The 22,664-nt window shown below is 38.3% G+C and overlaps 1 protein-coding gene and 1 non-coding gene across 2 annotated transcripts in view; both read left to right on the forward strand.

The window, feature by feature from the left end:
- Positions 1-8,905: 8,905 nt before the first annotated feature.
- LOC145664908 (Golgi to ER traffic protein 4 homolog) overlaps positions 8,906-22,664 on the forward strand; it is a 43,189-nt gene continuing 29,430 nt past the window's right edge. Inside the window, exons 1-3 of the mRNA XM_081731990.1 lie at positions 8,906-9,058; positions 11,175-11,253; positions 17,823-17,917. Of these exons, the coding sequence (XP_081588116.1) occupies positions 8,940-9,058; positions 11,175-11,253; positions 17,823-17,917 (293 nt within the window). The 5' untranslated portion in view covers positions 8,906-8,939. The remainder of the gene's footprint in view (positions 9,059-11,174; positions 11,254-17,822; positions 17,918-22,664) is intronic.
- Positions 15,798-15,871, forward strand: TRNAR-UCG (transfer RNA arginine (anticodon UCG)). The gene has a single exon. It is a non-coding gene; the product is annotated as a tRNA-Arg (tRNA).

Raw genomic sequence — 22,664 nt, forward strand, 5'->3', positions numbered from 1 at the left:
CAAGGGTCTCTGGAAAAAAATGGGTTTGGGGAAAGGATGTGTTAACTAAATATTTTGCTTAATGGTTTCCATGAATCGGGTTGTACCCAGTGTTTTTGTACATATTGAAACGGGACCGTATTTAAAAAATTTCTCGCCCCGGGCCAATCAAAAATCAATAAACTCTTCAAGAAACTGTAAAGAGGATCACGCAAAAACGCATACTTAAGTTTCAATTTCGTCCGGTAAGAGTCAATCGCAGGAGGATCATTGCTGCCACCTACAGAGCGCGAAGTCTAACTTTGTGGCGTTGAAGAATTATATACACACCTTTGTTTCAAGCAGGGGCGGATCCAGGGGGGGCGATCTTGGCGATCACCCCCCAGAAGAAGAAACTTTCTTATTTTATATATAAAAATAAAACCCATCCCAAAGTTTGGAGCCCTTAAAAGTAGCAGTATGACAACCAACCGCCCCCCCCAGAAGTCAGTCCTGGATCCACCCCTGGTTTCAAGAGTAAAAATTGGGATTGGACTATGGGTAAGTACCGTTAAATTCACTGTTACCTGTAAAAAAAATGTTAGCAAATTGACTCCATTAACGAACTCGATGGCGAAAACTGAATTGAAAAATTCCCTTTGGTTCAAGAGTTATCAAGTACAATAACGGCCATCATTTAAAATTGTTATTACTCGTTAAGATGCTAAAGGATTGATTCCATTAACGAACTCGGCCGTGATTATAGCTCTAGCTATGCATTGCATTTGCAAAAAGGACAGCATTCAAAAATTCTCGTTCGTTCAAAAGTATCGTGTGGAGTAACGGACGTACTAGCATTACAGTCTTGTAAGTCACTTCCATAAAATTTTAATAAATACCGGTGAAGAAAATTTCAGACAGTAAAATAAATAATTTATATTTAAGAAGAAATAAAAACAATGAATAAAAGAATTCATATATGATTATGGTACGATTTTTTCTACGGCAAAATTTAGTCCGCGAATATTTACCGCCCCACAGAAGTTGTCGGCCTGGCCGATGGTCCATATGTTGGTTTATGCGCAAATACTGTCACTGGATTCGACTTGGTCTTAGCGTTGCGAATGTGGGATTATTGATTGAAGAGTTTTACGTAACTTCAGTAAAATCAAACTTATGTGAACAAAAAAGTATCCCAAGACCAGAAAGCGGTTTATATTTATCTGTGAAATATTTTTCATAAAACTTATTCTTACTGTGCGAGGAACGAACATTTCCGCTACTTAGGTTTATATTTTCTAAATGTAGCAAAGTAAATGATGGACATATTTCTCAGTTAATAAGGTGTCAATAGTACATATGTCTTAATACAGTAAAACCTCTGAATAACGGACACCAATGGGACATGAATGTTTGTCCGTTACTGAGAGGTGTCCGTTACAGAGAGGTTACAGAAATTTAATTTCTCACAACGGTAATTGTATACAGTAATATACAGTAAATACATTATGTATGAGTATAAATACGTAAAATTCAATGTGAAAATACTCTATTGGGAGGGATAAAGGAGAAATTCATTTCTGTTAAATAATATTATTGCTGGGGATATATTAATATATTCATATACTACAAAAGATAGTGCGTACATGGTAATTTTCTTAAGTACATGCCATCACCCTGTAAAAAAAAAATCCATTAATTCACTTGTTGTCTATGAAATTGTCGGAAAGATACACGACCCAGAGGAAAAAGGACTAAATTTGGCAGGGAAATATAGACTTTCTTTCGCATAGAATTCTTGGCCATACGACTGACCCTGCATGAATGTTATTGCTTATTGAAGGTTTTCTAGGATTTCCACCAGAAAGCAGTTTATTGCAGGCAGAAAAAAAATTCAAGTTGAGCTTGAAGCTGTTCTGTTTGGTGGTTTACAAGGTCTAGACTAATGATAGATACGCTTGTGGGGAAAAGACTTTTCTATCTACTGTCCGCATAACCAAAAATACTGTAATATATCGCATAATCAAGAATAATTCATGTCCGTTATGAAGAGGCTATTGAAACGTTTGGGGAGAAAAAAAGATTGTCCGCGTCCGTATCTGAGAGTGTCCGTAAAAGGCAGGGTTTGGTTCCGTAAGAGAACATATATTTTTGCCGGGACAAAAAATCTGTCCGTATTGTACAGGTGTCCGTTATTGAGGGAGGTTTCACTGTATTTATTTCCAATCACTGGAAGATCCTTCGTCGCTTCCTTCCGAATTAGAAATATGCGTGCTGTAGTGTAATATTTTTCAATACCCTTCTATTAAATATGGTACCGGCCCAGGCTTTTCAACCCCTCGTTGGAAGCAATTATATTAGCGCCTTTAAGTGTGTATGCATAAAATAGTGTGAAATATTATTAATAAATCACCGCCTTTTATGAGGAAATTATTTATTAAAAAAAAAAAAAAAAAAAAAACTAGAACCATGGGTGATTCGGTCACAGTGAATCTATGTGAAAGAGAGCTATAGTAGTGTTGCCTAGCAACCGCTCTCCCACAGCCGTAGATCGCCTTACTCGCCCGAAGGTTACCAGGCACCGCTTCTATGCCTCCATCAAAATAATAGAGTTTCGATCAGAGCTATTTTGCTTTCCGTTGTTTAAGATTCAGATAGCATTCGATTGATTGGTTGGTTGTTCAGTGACGTCTAGAGTTCAGTGTGAGACGTGAAACTACAGCTTAATGTAGGTTCTGAACCAAATGTCCTCCCACCAGAAATCGAACCGGGATCCTCAGCGCCAAAGGCGCATATGCTAATTATATACCTACGGGAGAGTTCCAGTTACATTTGAATTTCATAAATGCAGTGAACAGGAATTGGCTTCACAGGGAACTGGGTAATTTACAGAAATGTTCACCTTAATAAACTCTAAAGCGTAAGGAACACAGAAGTTCATCGCCGAGGAAATAAAAACTTACTTTAAATCCCATTTTATGCGGATCCAGTCAATCGTTGTTAGATACCTCTCTAAGATACATCTTTATACAGAGTGTCCACCATGAAACTCATTCATTATATATCGTATATACGATACACACACCCATGAAATGTATTCTATGTGACCGTAAACACGCATTAGTGAAATTGCAGCTCCTACGAGAACGTTAACCCGTCATGACAAAGTCATGAAATGACGTTTTCACATCATAATATAGTTTAGAATGTTCAACCGTGATAATGAAGAAACCAAAAGAGACAGAGAAGCGAAACTTTGCACGAAGGAACTAGAGAAACGAGGACACCTGCCCGTGTATTGGCGAAAATCACCGGATGAACAGTGTTGCCAACCCAAGAAAAATTATTATTATTGTTTTGTAAATCGAATTAACTAAATTGAATATGATCATTGGAAGCAACAATGAAAATAAAGACAAAAGAGATGGTAAACGCAGATCAGTCTTGCAAACTTTTCGAGAAATTATGTGAATATATATCACGTGTTAAATGCAAACGCTGTTGGCGCACACAGGGGGTGAGGTAGGCCTACTAACGTTTTGTATACTTTAAGTTAAAATTGACAAGAACTGTTTATGCTGACTCCAAGTGTAGAAGTGTCCATTGAACAGTGTTGCCATCAACAGAAGAGAAATGTTGAGTTTGGAAAAAGTACAATAACTCGGAAAAGGTCACTTGTGTAGTATGGTTTAAAAACTATAAAGCAAGGCGGTAGGGAATAAGAAGAATTATGGTGGTTATGTGAGATCGATAAATCACGTACTGACTGACTTGTGAGATATTTGATATCTTGTTAAAGCTCAGAAGTTTGGTTTTTAAAAGGTGGCAACGCTGCGTGCGCCAACGGCGTTTGCATTTAACACGTTTCATGTTACTTCTCGAAAAGTTTGCAACACTGATTTGGGTTTACCATTTCTTTTGTCTTTATTTCAATTGTTGCTTCCAATGATGATATCCAATTTAGGTCATTCTATTTACAAAAAGATAGCTTAATCGTAGGTTGGCAACACTGTCCATTTGGTTATGTTCGTCGATACACGGACAGCTGTCCTCCTTTCTCTGGTCGCTTCGTGTAAAGTTTTGTTTCCCCGTTATCACGGTTGGACATTCTAAATTATATTATAATGTGAAAATGTTTCATGACTTTGTCGCCAATTCGGCACGGGTTAACGTTTTCGTAGAGAGCTGCTATTTCACTAATGCGTGTTTACGGTCACATAGAATACATTTCATGAGTGTGCGTATAGTAACACGAAATTTCCTTATATAAGGGACACCCTATACCCAAACAACGTGCAAACTTCTGGTTTACTATTTACCATTCAATAAGATCTCTACATGCGCCTCTAGCTGAACGAAGAACATCCAGTTTATTCAAGTGTTCCGTGACATATAAAATGTGACAGAGTATATGGCATCTCTTCATCGGCAATCTTTTCTCAGTACGTCCAGTCCTTCAAACATCTTCACGAAAATAAATCTCATGGGTTAATTTCTGGGGAACGTGATGTCCATAGAATTAAACCATCATGCTAAATGTATTGACTTAACGGCACCAATGTGGTGGGCTACCATCCTGCTGGAAAGTGACAATTATTTCCATGGCTTTCTCCTTGAATTTTTCTCATGCACAACGATTTATTTAAACATATCACAACGTTGCTGGTAACTTCTGGGAAGAAAATTGATTTACAAGTTAATAATCCTGTTCTACAGAAGGCGACATCACACATTCACTTTTAAACTATCACTCACGCATTTCCCCCGTTGCATTCTGCTCTTTTGAACTCCAATACCTAACTTGTGCTGATTGAGGTGTTCACATGTGTGAAACGTGACTTTGCCGAACAACATTGAAAAAAATGAAATGAAATCTTTGAGTTTCACGTCTCACGATTATGCCGGTTAGGCTAAAGGAGAGGATGATGATGAGAAATGAATGAAATAGTGGAATGAAGAAAGTGGGAGGAAACGGGAAAACCCGGAGGAAACCCACGCACACGATGTTCGTCCACCACAAAGTTCACGTGGCGGAGGCTGGGATCGAACCCGAGACTCCAAGCGCCAGAGGTAAACGCTGTACCGCTGAGTCCCCACGGCCTGTCGAACAACATTATCCGTGATAGACAGGTTACGTCCAGTGGCGGGTCTTGAGGGAAGCAATATGGGTAAAAAAAAGTATCACTTCAAACTAGGAAAGAAAACTTACCAAATATGTTTATTCTTGTATGAAATTGTTTTGTAGTTTTCAAGGCTCTAAAATGGAATAATAGAAAATTTCCCGATGTTTTCCGCGGGTTCTTTTTTTGAAAACGACAAAAATAAACAGTATTTCTTGCCTCGTTTACTAGTTTCTAACTCTTATACTGTAGTAAATATACGAAGAGTTCATGTTCTAAGCCTAAAGATGGCGCAACAATCGGAGGATGAAGAAACTCGGTGAAATTATTGCATTACCCTTACTTAACATTAAACAAAAGTAGAAGGTGCAACCATTTAATGGATGCAGTTCTAGCATAGGAATACATAGTTTTGAAAATTTATGGAAGAAATGTGTTATTTCATTTCAGAAGAACAGTGTATAAATAATCAAAATATTTGAGGATATAACCTGTGACATACGTCATAATGTTCAAAAACACAATCCAAATTGTATATCCTTTTCACCACGTAGACTAATAGTCCATAAAGAAACTATGATGAACTGAACTCCTATGTCAATATAGTATGTTAAGTCATGAACCGTAACGATAAAGCTTATTGACAAGTAAGGCGTCTAGTAATATGAGGAACAAGATGTATTTTCACTATCGTTGTTTACGTCCATACTCACCGTCGCTGACACGCCTGTTCCCTTCCATTGCATCACGGCACTACCACGCGGACCCCTTACTGAGCGGAGACTTGGATAGATACCATTCTCGCTTTTACCCATGTAACACAAGTTGATTAGTTCTTTATGTTGTATCATATTACGCCAGTGTTCACATGCTGTAATTATACCCATTATGGCAAAGCCCATCTAAAGTGAACCTGCACTGAGTATTGGAACTCCATTCTTAAGAAACTTTTTTTAAAGTAGTAGGAGCAGGGGTGTAGCCAGGGGGAGCATTGGGGCCAGGTCCCCCAAATGGTTTCCTGCCCCCCTAAATGACCAGCTTTTATAACATCATAGAAAAATTATCTCGCTTCATTCATTTAAAAGTAACAAAGTGTATTGACAATTAATAATTTATGGTAAAATAGTATGGAGAAATATTGTTTTTCCATACCGATCGAAAAATAGTATAGTATCTCTTCCTTATACCGATCGAAAAATACGATACTTTTTTGTGACAGCAGATTACACAATTTACTGCGATTTATATTTGATAGTTTGAAGACAAACGTTTTAACAAGGTAATTACTACAAAGACAGCCATAAAACAAAGGTACTAAACTGATTTGTAAGTACAGTATATTTTATATGCTTTAACAAGTGTTTTAAAAGACATAGAGGATGGAAAATTTGGTGAGAAACAATCCTTTATTCAATTTGGATTTCATTCGCTCTCTCTTTTATTTCTACTCAGTGTAATAAAATAGTTTTTTTTTTTAAGTCACGAATAATAAATAAATATTTTTGTCAGGAAACCGTAAAGAAATTAAGTGAAATTTCAAAGAAAATCAATCTTGTGTAGATAGGTTCTGTATACAAGGTCTTAAATTTAAATATAAAGGTAACCAAGAAAAGTTTGGTTGATTTTTCACCCACCACCTTCGAACATCGATATGTCACCTAACCTGGAAGATCAAAAATAGTCCCCATCAGCATCGACGACCTTCTGAAAACGTTCTGGAAGGTCATGGAATCCATTGTGGTAGAAATTGGTGGGCCGTGAAACGAAGAAAGTATCAGGTGCATTTTGTACTTTTACTAGGGATTTGAACTGGCGTTCTCTAAGATGGTTGTCCAAAGAATGGAACAGGTGATAATCGGACGGTGCAATACCCGGGAAATATAGTGGTTGCAATATTATTTCCCATCCGAGGCTGAGAATGGTGTCCTGAGTCATCCTAGCCACGTGGGACTTAGCGTTGTCCCGTAAACGAGGACCCATTTGCAATTCAGAAGTGATGGCTCCAGAGTTTTGAGTTTTTGTTGAGCACAGCTCAACTGCTGACAGTACACAGTTGCATTGATACTCTGACCAGCTGGTAGTAGTTCCCGATGCACGATGCACCAAAACACACAGAAGGACCTTCTTCTGGTACAGTGCTGGTTTCGGCTATTTTGAAATCGGTTCATGGGATGCTAACCAATGATGACGGCGCCGTGGAGCTTCGTATAGGACATACTTTTTATCACATGTCAACGCCCTGTTCAGAAATGGCTCCGAAATAGTAAATAAACACAGGCAACTGCCGCCTTGCCTTCTGGCCCGGAGTAAAAATATGTGAGACCCATCGACCCAACTTGTAGTGCTTCACAAGTTGATGAATGTGCTGCCGAATGGTTTCTCCACACACTGAATTGTAGTCCCAGTTCCTCTTTGTACATTGTTGGTATTCTGGCACGTGGTGTTTTCGGGTGTTTCGTCATCGTCCTTAAACTTGTTAAACCATCGCTGCAATGTCCGCGTCGTCACGACACCCTCACCAAAGGCCTGGCATATCTTCTGTCCCGCTACAGCGGCGTTCGACCTCCATTTGAACTCGTTCAGCATACATGCTCTTAAGACGCTCTGTGGACGTCTCATGTTCCCTCTGTCTTTACACAAGTTCACGGTGTGTCTGAATTGCCACAACCAGGTAGTACCAGTATGTTGGATATACCAACACCAACAACTGACGTTCGCCTTATCTCCACTCGCATTCAACTCACGGTGTGAGATCCAATTGAACACAGACCTCCACGGAAAGGGACAGAACTTTCTTGGTTACCTTTATAGTTATGCACAAAAGTATAGCGTTTGGTTCCGGGCAGTAGTTCTTCATTAAGCATAATGAAAACTATCTTGAATATAATTTATGGACAATAATAATAATAATAACAATAATAATAATAATAATAATAATAATAATAATAATAATAATAATAATAATAATAATAATAATAATAATAATAATAATAATAATAATAATAATAAGCTAAAATAGTATTTTTAGTTTTCCAGAAGGAAACTAAAATTTCCTTTCTTTCAGGTCTCCAAAACACTAGCAGCAACACATTTTTTTGGCTTTGTACATTGTAGCTGCCCCCCTCAAAAGCGACGCCCCCCTTCACAAACCTGCTGGCTACACCCCTGAATAAGAGTGTATTTCCTGATAATAGAAGCTATGTCTCATGAACATATGTCCCTAATCTAGAACTGTAGAATTTTTTATCATTCGGTTTAACTAAGGTGCCCAGTAATATCTACAAAAGCTGAACAAGAAGCCTTTGTTTCCAAAGCTGGTATTCAATAATGCGAATTCAAGCTTCCCCCTTCACCTATTCTCTCTCTATATATATTCATTTTCGCGATTTCAGTAATGGGGCTTATGTGACTCATTAGTAGATCACTCATTTCTGGTGCATGGGGACTCTGCTGGTTCGATTCCAGCTCCCGCCAAATGGGTTTAATAGTGGACAAACATCGCGTGGCGGGTTATCCTGTTTTCTACCACCCATTATAAGTATGTCATATACATAAATTACATCCTACGGCAATAATTTGTCTTTCTGATATAACACATTCTATTTCTAAATGGTGGTAGTCTTGTTATGAATCGTTGTTTATATAAACTTTCTGCACTCGATAAGCGGCTTTCTTTATTGTTTCCCTCCCTATCTCACATTCTTTCATTTCTTTACTCCAAGACATCCTATTCTGTTTCATATCTATTCTTTTCAGATAACACACTTCTGAGAAGAGCGATTCAAAGTATTGAGATTTGTATATTTACTGGCTTTCGGTTCGCATACCAGCAAAATTCGGGTTTTAGGACGAACTGTCAACATGGCCGGGGAAAGAATGGTTTCGCATGGCGTTCAGCGACTTTTGGCAAAATTACAAGCGTCTGTTGATGCTGGCGATTATTATGAAGCTCATCAGTTATATAGGTCTTTGTATTACAGGTAAAAAGGACAACAGTTAAATATAAAGTTTCTTAAGTAGCGAAATTCATTTGTTTACTCTGAACTTCTGGTACGTGTTTTACGCAAGTAATCTTATATTTACGTCAGATATTTTCATTTGTTAAATATGTTTGTTTATTAAAACATGGTGTATATTCGCTGACAACAAGTAAGGGTTGTCATTGAAGGTATAAGGATATATTCATGCTTCATCCGATTACCACATTAGGAATAAGGTACTTCCGATATTCTATAATTTTATTTCCCAGTATATAATTGAAGATATAATTTTGTATGGAAATACAGCTAGGAATAGGTACAAATCAATCCTGTTCATGCAGACTAAGAATATGGGAACCACCGATTATGACAAATGTTTTTTTTTTCACTCTCTCTCTCTCTCTCTCTCTGCGTAAGCATGGTTTCTAATGTCCAGTCATTTTCTGTTGGCGTGTTGAATATTGTATCGTCTCAGATTAGCAATGGCAGTATGTTACACATGTATAAAATCGATATAGAATGTACACACTTTTTGTAAGATCGACTATTTTTACTAGATATCCCACTCGAGGCGATTTGTTTCGTGACCTAACGGGAAGGAACGAGCCCACAAAAATCGAAGACAGGTGTAGCACTGAAGACTAAGCAGTTACAGCAGTGTTGAATATGGCATTAGTGTTGTATCGCCAGACCAATTTGAAAACTGAAAAAGAGCACCGAAATGTTCTGCCTTCGGTTATATTTTGTTGAAGTACCTTAAGTTACGTTAGATCACGTTACAGCCATAAAAACTACAGTGCAAAAACAAACTAACCTATGCTAGGTGGCCACTAAAAGGCACGAACACTATCAAACCAAGCCAGAGGATGGTGAGCCCGCGCGGGGGAGTGTAGGAAGGGAGCAGCCGCATCAGCGACGGTGGGTATACTCGTAAGCGAGGGTAGTGATGACGTGGGTTTTGGCAATCATAAAAATTTCAATAACAATTGTCATGGTTTCGCGATGCTTCACTTGCTAACATACGATACAGCTCTTGTTCACTGTGCAGAAATACATTCCCGTTGAGTTTGAAATCACCTTCAAAACTGTGGCTTGTAAACTTCTCCAATTTCAAAAAGAAAATCGTGTACAACAGTTTTCTGAGGTTTCCTTACCCTTTTCCCACACTGAAAAAAATATGTTCATTTCCTCTTTTGTATTTTCAATTCATTTCCACATTTACCACACACTGTTCGCCTGTTCAGCATACCGTGTCTTTCACAAAATTTCAATAACTGTCATTCGTTATTTTTATAGTTCCCCGTAACTAACACATGATATGTCACAGGCTTGACATATGCGCTCCATTTCCACACTGCCTTTCGCGCTATTATCTCGTAACAAATGTACCTCTTCACGAAATAGTCCTACCGCCTCACCATACAGTGACGCTTACAACATCAAAAACAACTTTCTTCACTTTTACTATTTAACTTACCTTACTTTCAGTCATTCCTCCTCACAAACTTAAATAAATTCTCCAATTGACCTGGAAAATTTCCTAAACTTGGTCCGGCGATACGACACTTAACCCCTGTTCACAGTCAATATGACTTTAAGATAGCTTAGAAAGTGTATGGCGAACAAAATCATGCAGCTGGGAAAGATGGTTAGGGCCCAAAGTCGTAGAAAGGCTTTCTAAAGTGAACATGATATCAGAATACCGTGGAAAGTGCATAGAAAGGTATTAAGAAAGCTTGTGTTGTTTATAATTGCTCTTTCTTGTTATTTCATAGAAGTGTAGCTTAAAGAAGTTCCTCTCTTTTTTTTTTTTTTTCTTTCGGAAATAAGTTATCACTATTCAGATAACCATTTGCAATTTTATTTATTTTAGTGGGGTGCCAACTAACGAACTTTACCCTAGACACATGTGTCGTGATGGTATACGCTTTGCTTACATGAACAGTTTCTTAGGGACTATTTCGCTCAATGCTATTTTTCTTTGTTTCGTTTCATGTCAGGATAATAAGCCTCAAAAGTTAACCTAAGTAATGTTGCACTTCATTATAGGTATTTTATTAGCAAATAGTGGGTTAATGTGAAAGCGCATTTTAATAGTTGTGTTCCAAAATTCTAGGTATCTTGGAATGCAGAAATATGGAGAATTGCTGGATCTACTTTATGATGGTGCTACCCTGCTTTTAAGGAATAACGAGGTGAGTTTTGGCTCCTTGTGTATTTGTTTCTATTGATTGAAAATGAAATCATTTAAGTAGAGATGCAAAATAGCCAGCTTTTTTTAATCGTTTTTTTTTTTTTTTTTTTTTGCACATAAAAAGCCGGCTTTTTTGGGAAAATGAACGAGAATTTTGGAAATTTTCTGTTTAAATAGCTTTCTTATAGTATACTCTAAAGTTAAATGATTCCATGACCTAAATGCCATATTTCGCTCTGGAATTCACCATCATGATGGATGGAGCACATGGTTTATGAATTAAAGTAAACATAAAGTACGTAGTATTTGAGGGCAATTTTAGAAGCTATTTAACGTTATTTTAACTTCTGAATTATCGACATTTTTTCTTCTCTAGATCATTTCTTTTTAGTCAGCTGTGTTTCACTTCTTAGAGCTTAGTACTCTAGCTTCTAGCACATAAATGTTTTTCAATATATCCATCAGAGCGTACGTTTTTCAATATATCTGTCAGAGCGTACTTCCACATTTCCATTATACTGTAGCTGTGCAATGATTTAACAATAATCTTCCGGACACAACCTTGAATATCATTTGATAGAAATAATCAGTATCGGATTTAGAAAAATATTTGGGAGGGTTTTTTCTGAATAATGTTTGGTTTTTCTAAAAATTCCTAACCTTTATTTAAGAGGAGATTAAGTTTATGAGTACAGGCAAAAATTTGTTCGAAATATTCATGCAATGTATATGAAAGTTAAGACTTAACTGAAAAATTTTAAGAATCTAAGTTAATAAGCAGAAGAATAAGTTCAGGATTTGGTTTCGAATTAATGTCCAGCTCACCTCGTGGCTATGGGGATAGGATACCCGTCTTTGAATTCGAGACCCGGCTTCGATTCCCGGAGGAAGCTCATGTGATTTCAATCCCACGTTAAGCTGTACGTCCACGTCTCGTATTACCTTGGTTCTGAAAGGGACGGTAAACACAAATCCAGTCCAATCGAGTTAAGGTCCGTTTACAGCATCGAAGCCATGTGAGATGAGGATCCAAGCCAGAGGATCACGTATCGGGAATCGAACCCGGGTGTCTTATAGCCACGAGGAAGTACTTACATAAAATAAGGTTATAGAGAAATGAGGCAACCGGTAAAGCGGTTCCCCTTGTATAGTGACTACTGCACGTGGTCCCATTTTCGATTCCCGGTAGAAGAGCGTTAAAAAATTCGAACGTATTAACAGTGGTTGGAATTCCACCTTAAACTGTAGATCCATGTCTACTAATTTAGTCTCACTGCTAACGAAGCACTGTAAATTTCAACGAACAAACAAACGAAAGAAATCTCGTAAATTCAGTTAACTTATTGTACACTAGAAAATCAATTAAAATTACAATAAAAACACTTAATATTTTCTGTGCGTGGTATTGACAAGTAAGGTAATCGAATTTACAAGTGCTGTAATATTTCTATGACCAGGGGCCACGATGGCTTAGTGGTGGAGCTTTTTTTTTTTTGACGGAAGGGGTTTAAAAGAATTCGTGGTAGAAAACATGTTGTCTTGTGGTTTTCCCGGGGTTTTTCCATTTCCTGTTACTATCTCATTCCACCAACTCTTCTTAAGCATTTACTTTCAATAATGATCCCTTTCCAGTAGCCTAAAGGGCATAACAACGAGACACCGAATTAAATATTTCATTTCTATAAACTAAATATTATCTTACGTATACCTCTCCTTCCTAGTATACAGTATGTAACTTAATCCATGTAACAAATGTCGGGAGGTGATTCCTGACCGAAATAAGGACAAAAAAACTCCTATGAACATACAGCATATTAAGCATATCACCAGCAGAGTTAACGAAGGCCGGAAGCGTGGGAATAGTAAGTTCGAAGCAGTAGATATCCACGTGCAGAGAGAGACAAACCTACGTTCGTCGTGTACGTCATAGATGATGTTCAAAGTGTGCGCTATGGACAGCAATGCATGCATGACAACAGCGGATCATGGATTGGCAACCCTGTTCGAAGATGCCTGGATCATGGCGAACACTTGCACAGGCGTTATGGATACGGTGTTTCGAGTCGTTGACAGGACTAGCGTACACCACGCTTTTCATGTGTTCCGACAGATTAAGTTCCAGTGGATTCAGGTTCGGAGACCAATGCACTGGACTACCATGCCAGACCCAGCGTCTTTGGAAAGTTCAACCACCGGCTTACATACAGACAAAAGTGCGCGGGAGCCCCATCATGCATGTACCACATGTTACAGCGAATCACTAGAGGAACATTTTCCAGCAATTCGGGCAGTGTGTCCTGTAGGAAGGTCAAATACTGTGCTTCATTCAGTCTTTGAGGTAGCATGCATGGGCCTATCAGTTGATCATGGACAATACCACACCATACATTGCGTCCAATTTGGTGTTGATGATGAGTGACAACCGTATCATGGGATGCGCATCAACCCACGTGTGTGCGTTATGCATGTTGATGACAATACCATCCCTTCCAGAGGTAGCCTCGTCAAGTGAACAGTACTTATGGCAAAAACAGCATGATGAAGTGTTCTGTATCAAATATAGAAGGGGAGAAATGCAAACTGTTTACTAGCGAAAGCATGAAGTTTGAACGTGAAATTAAAGCGAAAATATGAACGGCGAAAAAAGCATTAAGGAACAAGAAGAAAGTATATTGTGTGGGTTTTTGAATGAAAAGTTAAGGAAAAAGTCATCCAGTGTTTGATGTGGAGTATTCTATTATTCGGGGCAGAATCATGAACACACGAAAATTACGAAAAGCGGTTAGACACTTTCAAAATGTGGGTGTGAAGAAGAACAGAAAGTAAGTAGATCGAACGAAGGACTATTGAGGAAATGCTTGAAATAGTAAAAAAGAATAATAATATTGCACTAATTGAAAAGAGGAAGAGAAACTGGTAGGGAAAATAGAAAGGCACTCTATCCTGAGAGATTTGATAGGTATTATGAAAGGGGAGCAGGGTATTAAAACAGATGATTTTTATGTCAAGGCTAAGATGTTAGATAACGATACAATGTATGAAAGATTCGTAGTTTTGCGTTACTTGGTCTGTTAGTGAGGGCAAGACATTTATAATGATGTTGATGATGCTAATCTTTGAAGATGACTGTTCCATCACTTTCGACCTAGGCATGTACGTTAACTACTTCGTAAATAATTCTTTGATAACGAAAACAATTGCACACATTTTACAAATTATGATTGCGGAAATAATCCTTGTCTTGTCACAATATGTCACTGCTAGCTTAGCTTTATTGAGCCTTATGCAGTTGATAAACGAACATCTATGATTATAAATTAAGCTTGGAACTTTTAGGTCTTTAATTTTGCAGGATAATTTCGGGATTTTCCACTTGAACTTAGTTTGTCGTTAGGATTAGATTTCTGGGCTTTCGGCATCTATGGCCATGTTGGCCCTTCACGTATAAGGGATGACGTCCCTCGGTGATCACACTATTAGGGGAAAGGGAAGGGAGGAAGCGGCCTGGGACCTATATGTTAGGTATTGTACATAGGTATAATTATCAGGAGGGTAAGTACCAAAATTCCTTAGGATTAGGATTAGGAATTGGATTTCTGGGCTTTCGCCATCTATGGCCATATTCCCTCGTCACGTATGAGGGATGATGTCTCTCTGGGATCACATTGCCCGAAGAATTGGGGCGGAAGGAAGGAATCAGCCTGGGACCGTTAAATACCATACCGACATTTGCCTGGTGTGAATAAGAAAAGCCCCCCCCCCCAAAAAAAAAAAATAAAATAAACTCAGGTTGGGTGACCTGAAAACGCTTTCACACCTTTCCGACCGAGTATTCCTACTGGGAACTTTTGTTGATATTTAGCATCTCTTCTTAGAACTAAGGCTGTAGGAAACATAACTTACAGTTTCAGGTGGAATACGAACCACCATAATGCGTTCAATGCTCCCTCATCTTGAATCGAACTCGCGACCACATGCATCAAAGGTGTGTCCATCCCACTAAACCAGCGGGGAGGGCTGGACTTAATTCCGTAGTTTCTACTATTGTATAATACGAATAAATTATATATAATTTATTTCAGTTGAGACATTTATATACAAGCCCATTGATGCAACTGGTCAATAGCTCAGCCCCTAATTAAGCTAGGAAAATAATATTGGTATCAATGTGTTTCTGAAGTTTGAAACTTTCCGCCGATATGTATTTTATGTATGTGAGGGCTACCACGGCGAAGGGGGATGAAAAGTTTGTTTTTTTGTTTCCTTTGCATAAGGTTTTGGGAGGTTTTGGGGGTACACTCATCCACTACATGGTAATACCCTGTATGTGTGTGCCTGTTGCTTATATGGGAGGAAATAGGGGAAGAGGGTGCAAATTTGTACAATTTTTTGAGGATCGGTTTTTGGACGAAAATTACATTTATTTGGGGGACGGTCGCATTTAAGACGAGATATCTTTTCACTAAATTAATCTAGAAATCTAATTCTTGTTAATGTACATGATGTGTGCAACAAAATGCTGTGTATATCCCTTTCCGCACGGTGGCCCCGCGTAGCGTAGTCGCTAACGCTCTCGCCTTCGGTGCGAGCGGTTCCGGGTTCGATTCCCGGTGGGGGCACTCGCTCGAAAAAGTGTAAAACGTTTTTTCAGGCTAGCCACACTGAATGAGGTTTTTCTGGGTTTTCCTCATACCAGGTAAATCCCGGGGTGGTACCTACCTTATAGGTCCCGGGCCGCTTCCTTCTTTCCCCTATCCTTTCTTCCTTCCCTTTCCCCGGATTGTGTGCTCGCCAAGGGACGTTATCCCTCAAACGTGAAGGGCTAAATGGCCTTAGATGCTGAAAGCCCAGAAATCTAAATCCTAACCTAATCTAACCCTATCCGCACGGGAGTAGAAATTCTTAGATTATTTTCATGAAACCGGTTTCTCCATACTACAGGAAACAAGTATAGAACATTCTTATTAAAACAATGCGTGGGCCCATCGTAGGTTTTAAGAAAGTGGACCTATACAATTGTGCGTGTTTTGAAGCCGTAGTGAGCGTTAAAAATGAAAAATTCTCGCTTGTGTAATAGAGAAAAGCTACTCGCACGATTGTGCGGGTTCGGGCGGAAAGGGTTAAAACGTGGTACTATGGTGGTGATAGTGGGTGAATGTCAAATTCAATGAATTTTTTCTGCAAAGGTCTGCAACAGCCCATTGAAAATAATGTACAGGGCGTTTGTATAGGAATTTTGTTCTGAATTTTTATCTCGCTTTGTGTTGCAGCAAGGGCTGCTATTTTTAAAATATTAGTGTCACTGTGTGTTGCTTACACATTAGCATCATTTCGTCAGCGTAGGGTGACTGCAAGGGTTGCCAGGGGCCCTTAAATTCTATTTTTGTCGTATATTTTTAGGATTTTCTGTTTCTTCTCTTTCTTCTACGAATAGGGCGGGAATTGCACAAATGTTACCTCGTTGGAATCATTGTTCCACAAGTTTTCCAACAATGTATCAATTATAATTCTGTGTTAACTAGGAGGGGGAGTCACAAGGGACGCCAACGTCCGAGTCCTACGATTTCATTCAGATCCCTGGCGGGTGTAGAAAGGTTAAGCAACCACTGCTAGTTAAGATGGAAAGGGATCGTTAACGGGCGTGTGGTCGCTTAAGGTGAGTTTAAAGAAACTAATCAATAGATAGCAGCACCTTTCCCATGTATTTGGGAAGAATTCAATATCTCCAACAATTCAGTCAAAATCAAGGGATGGATTTCGAAACTTTTCCCTAAAACAAATTGAATAAGTAATCAGTGAATAATCTGTGCAGGTTTTAGATACCCTTTTTCTTTCGTTGTTAGAGAGTTATATTATTGTGTGTGTGTTTTTGAAGATTAAAATTAAATACCCTCTTTTTGTTGTTGAGAGAGTTTTATTATTGGGAGATTGTGAAGATTAAAAATGAATGCTGTCTTGTACTAATGTTACTGGAAATGTTATAAGTTTATTATTTTTATATACTTTTCTTAAAATAAATTTTAATCACATTTTATTATCTAAAGTGATGTATGTCATATCTTGTCAAATACTGAATACCGATTTTTTTTTTTTTTTTTTTGAATTATTGTCCGTTGGAGAAGAGGAAATAGAATTGATGACAATTCGGAAATACGTCTTTAAAAAAAATCTCCTTGTATCAGATTAAATCTTTAAGTTTTACGACCCACGATTATGCCGGCTAGTTTAAAGGAGATGGTGATGATAAGGAATGAAATGGTAGAATGAAGGAAGTGGGAGGAAACGGGGAAAACCCCGAGAAACCCACGCACACTGTGTTTGTCTACCACAAAGCTCACTTGACGCGAGCTGGGATCGATTCAAGAATCTCATACACCGGAGGTGAACACTATACCACTGAGCCATCGCGGCCCCATCTTTGTATCAATTAAGTATAAATGAAGTGTAAGGGAGCGCAGGGAAAGGAGAGTGCGCAAAATATTGTACGCGGCAACATACGTAGACATTTGCTAGTGTATAATAAATAAAATGTATTTTAAACTTTATCATATATGTTTCTATTTTTATTAGCAATCTAGTGGTGCTGATCTGGCCGTACTTTTGGTGGAAGTCCTTGTAAAATCTGAAACACCTCCCTCAGATGAACACTTCAATAAACTGTCACGGTGAGTTTACTGTAATATGTTTTTACTAATTACTTGCTTATTTTGTGAGTATGTTTTCTTGTGATAATCCCATTGTAATGCATAATAGTAGTGATTTAAGATCTCAGAAAGGCGTTTCACAACTTCGCTATAAATAATTGAGATCCTGTCTGACATCTTTAGTCTGAAGTTTCTGAAATTACTTTTCTTCACTGAGATAGGGATAATAAAATCAAACTAGTTTAGGTGGTAAAGTAGAGTGCATGCCATTTTTGTAAAGAACCTAATTAAAGCATGTATAGTCACTATGAAAAGCATGTAAGCTCATATACATCTTTTTCCATCAGTAACTTTGAAATAGAAACAGTTATTTGGAGTAAATATTAGGACGTGGTCGTTTTGAAGGCACAATAAATTGTGCTTAGACTGAACCACTCCGCACTTCAATAAGTATTGAAAACAGAAGTTGTGTAGATAGCACTTTCGATTATGTCTGTTCATAGTATATAGTGAGAGATTGATAAGTGATAGAAAAATTAAGTTTTTAAGTCATCCTTTATTGCTTTCGTGTGCTTTTTCCTTTCTTTCTATCTTTGTAGAACAAGGTTTAAGGGAAAACGGATAAACATGGAACAAACCCCGTTAAATGTTAATTAATGAACGCCCTATATATATATATATATATATATATATATATATATATATATATATATATATATATATATATAGTTTTTTGTGGAACGTATACTCAAAAAAGAAACAAAGTAAGTGTTAACATTTGAGTGCTTCGTCACACTCATGTGTTCATAAACAGACAGATCAATAACAAGTTTAGTATCCAGTGGTGCCCACCCACCCTTATGTCTATGACGCACCCCCCCCCCCCAGTTGTCTATCCGTAGGTGTTCTCCCATGAAAAAATCTTCTGTTCGATTAATTTTACCCCCCCCCCCTCATCAACCATATTTATATAGATTTTAACCCCCCCAAATATTTCAATGACGCAGTTTGCGTCATAGCCCCCCCTTGTGGGCACCCCTGTAGTATCCCTCTGTTTTCTCTCAGTTATAATCAGTTGTATCATTTATGGTGTGTTTTTCTAGTTGTTTTACATTTCCCTTCATAATTTGTGCTATAAGGACAATATTACGCAATAGATCAAAATATTGTGTGGTAATTACCGTATTTTCCTATGTTTAAGACGCCTCCGTGTATAATGCACCTTGATTTTCGAACACAAAATTTAGAGGAAAAAGTAGAAATTACGGTACCTACCATACACTTAAAAGTAGTTGAATCAAATTTTATTATTAATCATAAAAGCTATTATATACTGCTCATCACTGTGAACACTTCTCTCATCACTGTCGAAACTCTCATCCATTAGCCTGACCTAATCTGTGTCTGATGACGAATCACTGTCATTTATGGCCTCATCCTCAATTCCATTTAAGACATTTGAAATCTTACACTTCTTAAATGACTTAACAACGATCTCAGTCTTGACATTATCCCAGGATCTTTTCATCCAAGTACAAGCTTCTTCTACAGTCAATTTTTTTTTTTTTTTAAATCCTGCTCATGTCAAGTTCTCCACAGAAGATTTCATCCATCGGGTTCATTCTTCTATCATGGTTGCTTTGAAGGCTTTGTTAATGCTCACATCAAGTCCACATAGAAAACAACAAACGCGCGTATTAACAATTCGCTCTCATACTAGACTGACAATGGCTACAAAGAAAAAAAAATGAAACGAAATCTTTAGTTTTACGTCCCACGATTATGCCGGTTAGGCTAAAGGAGATGGTGATGATGAGTGATGAATGAAATGGTGGAATGAAGAAAGTGGGAGGAAACGGGGGAACTCCGAGGAAACCCACGCACACGGTGTTTGTTCACCACAAAATTCACTTGGCGGGGGCTGGGATCGAACCCCGGGACCCCAAGCACCAGAGGTGAACGCTCTACCATTGAGCCATCGCGGCCCCAATGACTACAAAGACAACCAGTGCAAGGTGCGAAAGGCATTTAGTCCGAAAGAAAGGGGAAAATGCAAGGAATAATCTACTACTATTGTATAAGACATACCCAATTTTTAGATCCCAAATAATAATAATAATAATAATAATAATAATAATAATAATAATAATAATAATAATAAAACAAAGAGTGTACATGAGGAAAATACGATAAGTATGAAGGATGACTGTGATGAGTTTGTTTTGTTATTGGCTAGAAGTACTCACTTTGCTGTTGTTTACTATGTTACGGATTAAATGATCAATCAACAGTCAGGTAACTTCTTGCTTTATCAGTAGTACCACTGTCAATACAAGGTAAGAAAAAGTAGTATTAATGGGGATAGGATAATTGGAAATTTTCTCAGAAAACAATGACACTCTCGTTCAAAAAAGTAAGAGAAAAGCTGATTTGATACTTATTTAGAGCTGAAGTGTTAGGATTTCCTAGGTACGTTGCCAGAAATCAATGTGGTACATTTTTTTTCTTTAAGCAATACTGTACATTAACATGTTATAACTTAAAACCGTCTTGGGGCCGCGGTGGCTCAGTGGTAGAGCGTTCACCTATGGTGCTTGGGGTCCCGGGTTCGATCCCAGCCCCCGCCATGTGAACTTTGTGGTGGACAAACACCGCGTGCGTGGGTTTTTCTCGCGGTTCTCCCGTTTCCTTCCATTTTCTTCATTCCACCATTTCATTCATTACTCATCATCACCGTCTCCTTTAGCCTAACCGGCATAACCATGGGACGTAAAACTCAAGGATTTCATTTTCATTTTTTAAAACCGTCTTCAAGTTTCCAGCGTGAGTTTTTTTCATAGTGTAAAAATTCTAAGCCGTGTGTATCTATCTTTTTGTGGCTGGTAACGACAGTGAAGGTATTGTTGAAGTTCCATCTTCCGTTTAGAATATCCAGGTCGGAGTTTAATACTGATTCCTTTATATCGTTTTCGACATACCTGTTTAACAGTTTGTGCACATGCATGACACTTGATAGTTAGATTTGAGTTCAGCGCCCTTTCAATAGCGATGCTAGATGAGACTTGGACCTACAGCTTACACGGAAACCGAACCACATGAGTTCCCGCCGGGAGAGACTTGATAGACAATGGAGAATCAAACGTATTAGTGAAGGAAGGTTTTCATTCCATTTTTTCTTTGTGTCCTTTGAGGTCAAACTTTATCGCCTAAAAACTTCTAGTAATTTGAAACCTAATGTTATTGCTATTTATTCCCTGATATCAAGATTTGTTTCAATAATGGAAAGAAATACACCCTGTTTCAAAAAGAATATATGTATTACGAAGAATTATTTTGTCCAAACTATCGATCGCTGCGCCTCGGCTCGACTATTGGAGAAACGAATACATAGTCTAGTTTATATTAATAGCCGCTAGATGTCGGTTGTCTTCTGTTTTGCTTGGTAACCGTCATATGTTTAAAATGGATACTCCGCATCAGAAATCATTTTGTGTTCTCGAGTTTGCGGAATGGAATTCCGTGAAGTACCAAATTGATCCTCCGAATGGGTGGAACATTCGCAGATGGTATCGACAGTTTGTAGATACAGGATGTGTATGTAAAGGAAAGAGTCTGGCCGCCGTCATGTTCCTGAAGAAAATGTTGCACGAATTCAAACTGCTTTCCAACGTAGTCCTACAAAATCAACTCGTCGTGTCAGTCAGGAGTTACAAGTGTCGACAACAACAATTTGGCGTCTTTTGAGACGTCGATTGATTATGAAGCCGTACAAGTTACAGCTGTTACAAGCTCTGCGTCTTGATGACAAACACAAACGTGTGGCATTTTGTAACGAGATTCTGGATGCTATTGACAATGATAACACTTTTGCACAACGCATCTTGTTCAGTGATGAAGTGACTTTCCGTGTTAGTGGTCAGGTAAACAAACAAAATGTTCGAATTTGGGGCCTACAGAACCCACATGCAGTCATTGAACATGTACGAGATTCGCCCAAAGTCAATGTGTTTTGTTCCCGATCATCTGTTTACGGCCCATTCTTCTTTAATGGAAACACGGTTAACAGTCAGCAGTATCTCGCTGTTTCAAAACTGGTTGTTTCCGAAGTGCACGAAGACAACTTCATTTTTCAACAAGACACCCCCCCCCCCCTCACTGAAGTCGCCAAGTGCGTGAATATTTGAATGAAACTCTGCCGAACCGTTGGATTGGTCGTTAAGGAGCTGGCGACTTAGCATGTCTCAGCTGGCCTCCACGGTCACCGGATTTGCCACCCTGTGACTTCTTCCTGTGGGGTTTCATTAAAGACAACGTTTATGTACCACCACTCCCACAGAATCTGGAAGAGTTGAAGAACCGGATCTGTACTGCCATAACATCAGTGACGGAGGACTTGCTTACCCGAGTATGGGAGGAATTTGAGTATCAATGTGATATTGTTGGTGTTGCTGATGGAGGACATATTGAACATCTGTAATTTGAACTTTGAACTGTATTTTGAACTTGAGAGGTTCGTAAATATGTGTGTAAAATTTCATATTCGTATGTCTTAAAGTTTAATAAATATATGCATTCGAAATACGTATATTCTTTTTGAAACAGGGCGTACTTAAGCCACAAGATACCTTTGTTTATAATATGTTATTGTATCTAGGTACGTTAATTAGTTTCCATTCATCCTATCTCCACTAATTTTTTAACATACCTTAACAATGTTGCCAGGTAATCAATTAGTCAAGAATCGTTGAAGAGAAAAGTACATTGGGTT

This window comes from Thermobia domestica, chromosome 11 (genome assembly GCF_964235325.1).
Source record: "Thermobia domestica chromosome 11, izTheDome1.hap1.1, whole genome shotgun sequence".
NCBI lineage: Eukaryota > Metazoa > Arthropoda > Insecta > Zygentoma > Lepismatidae > Thermobia > Thermobia domestica.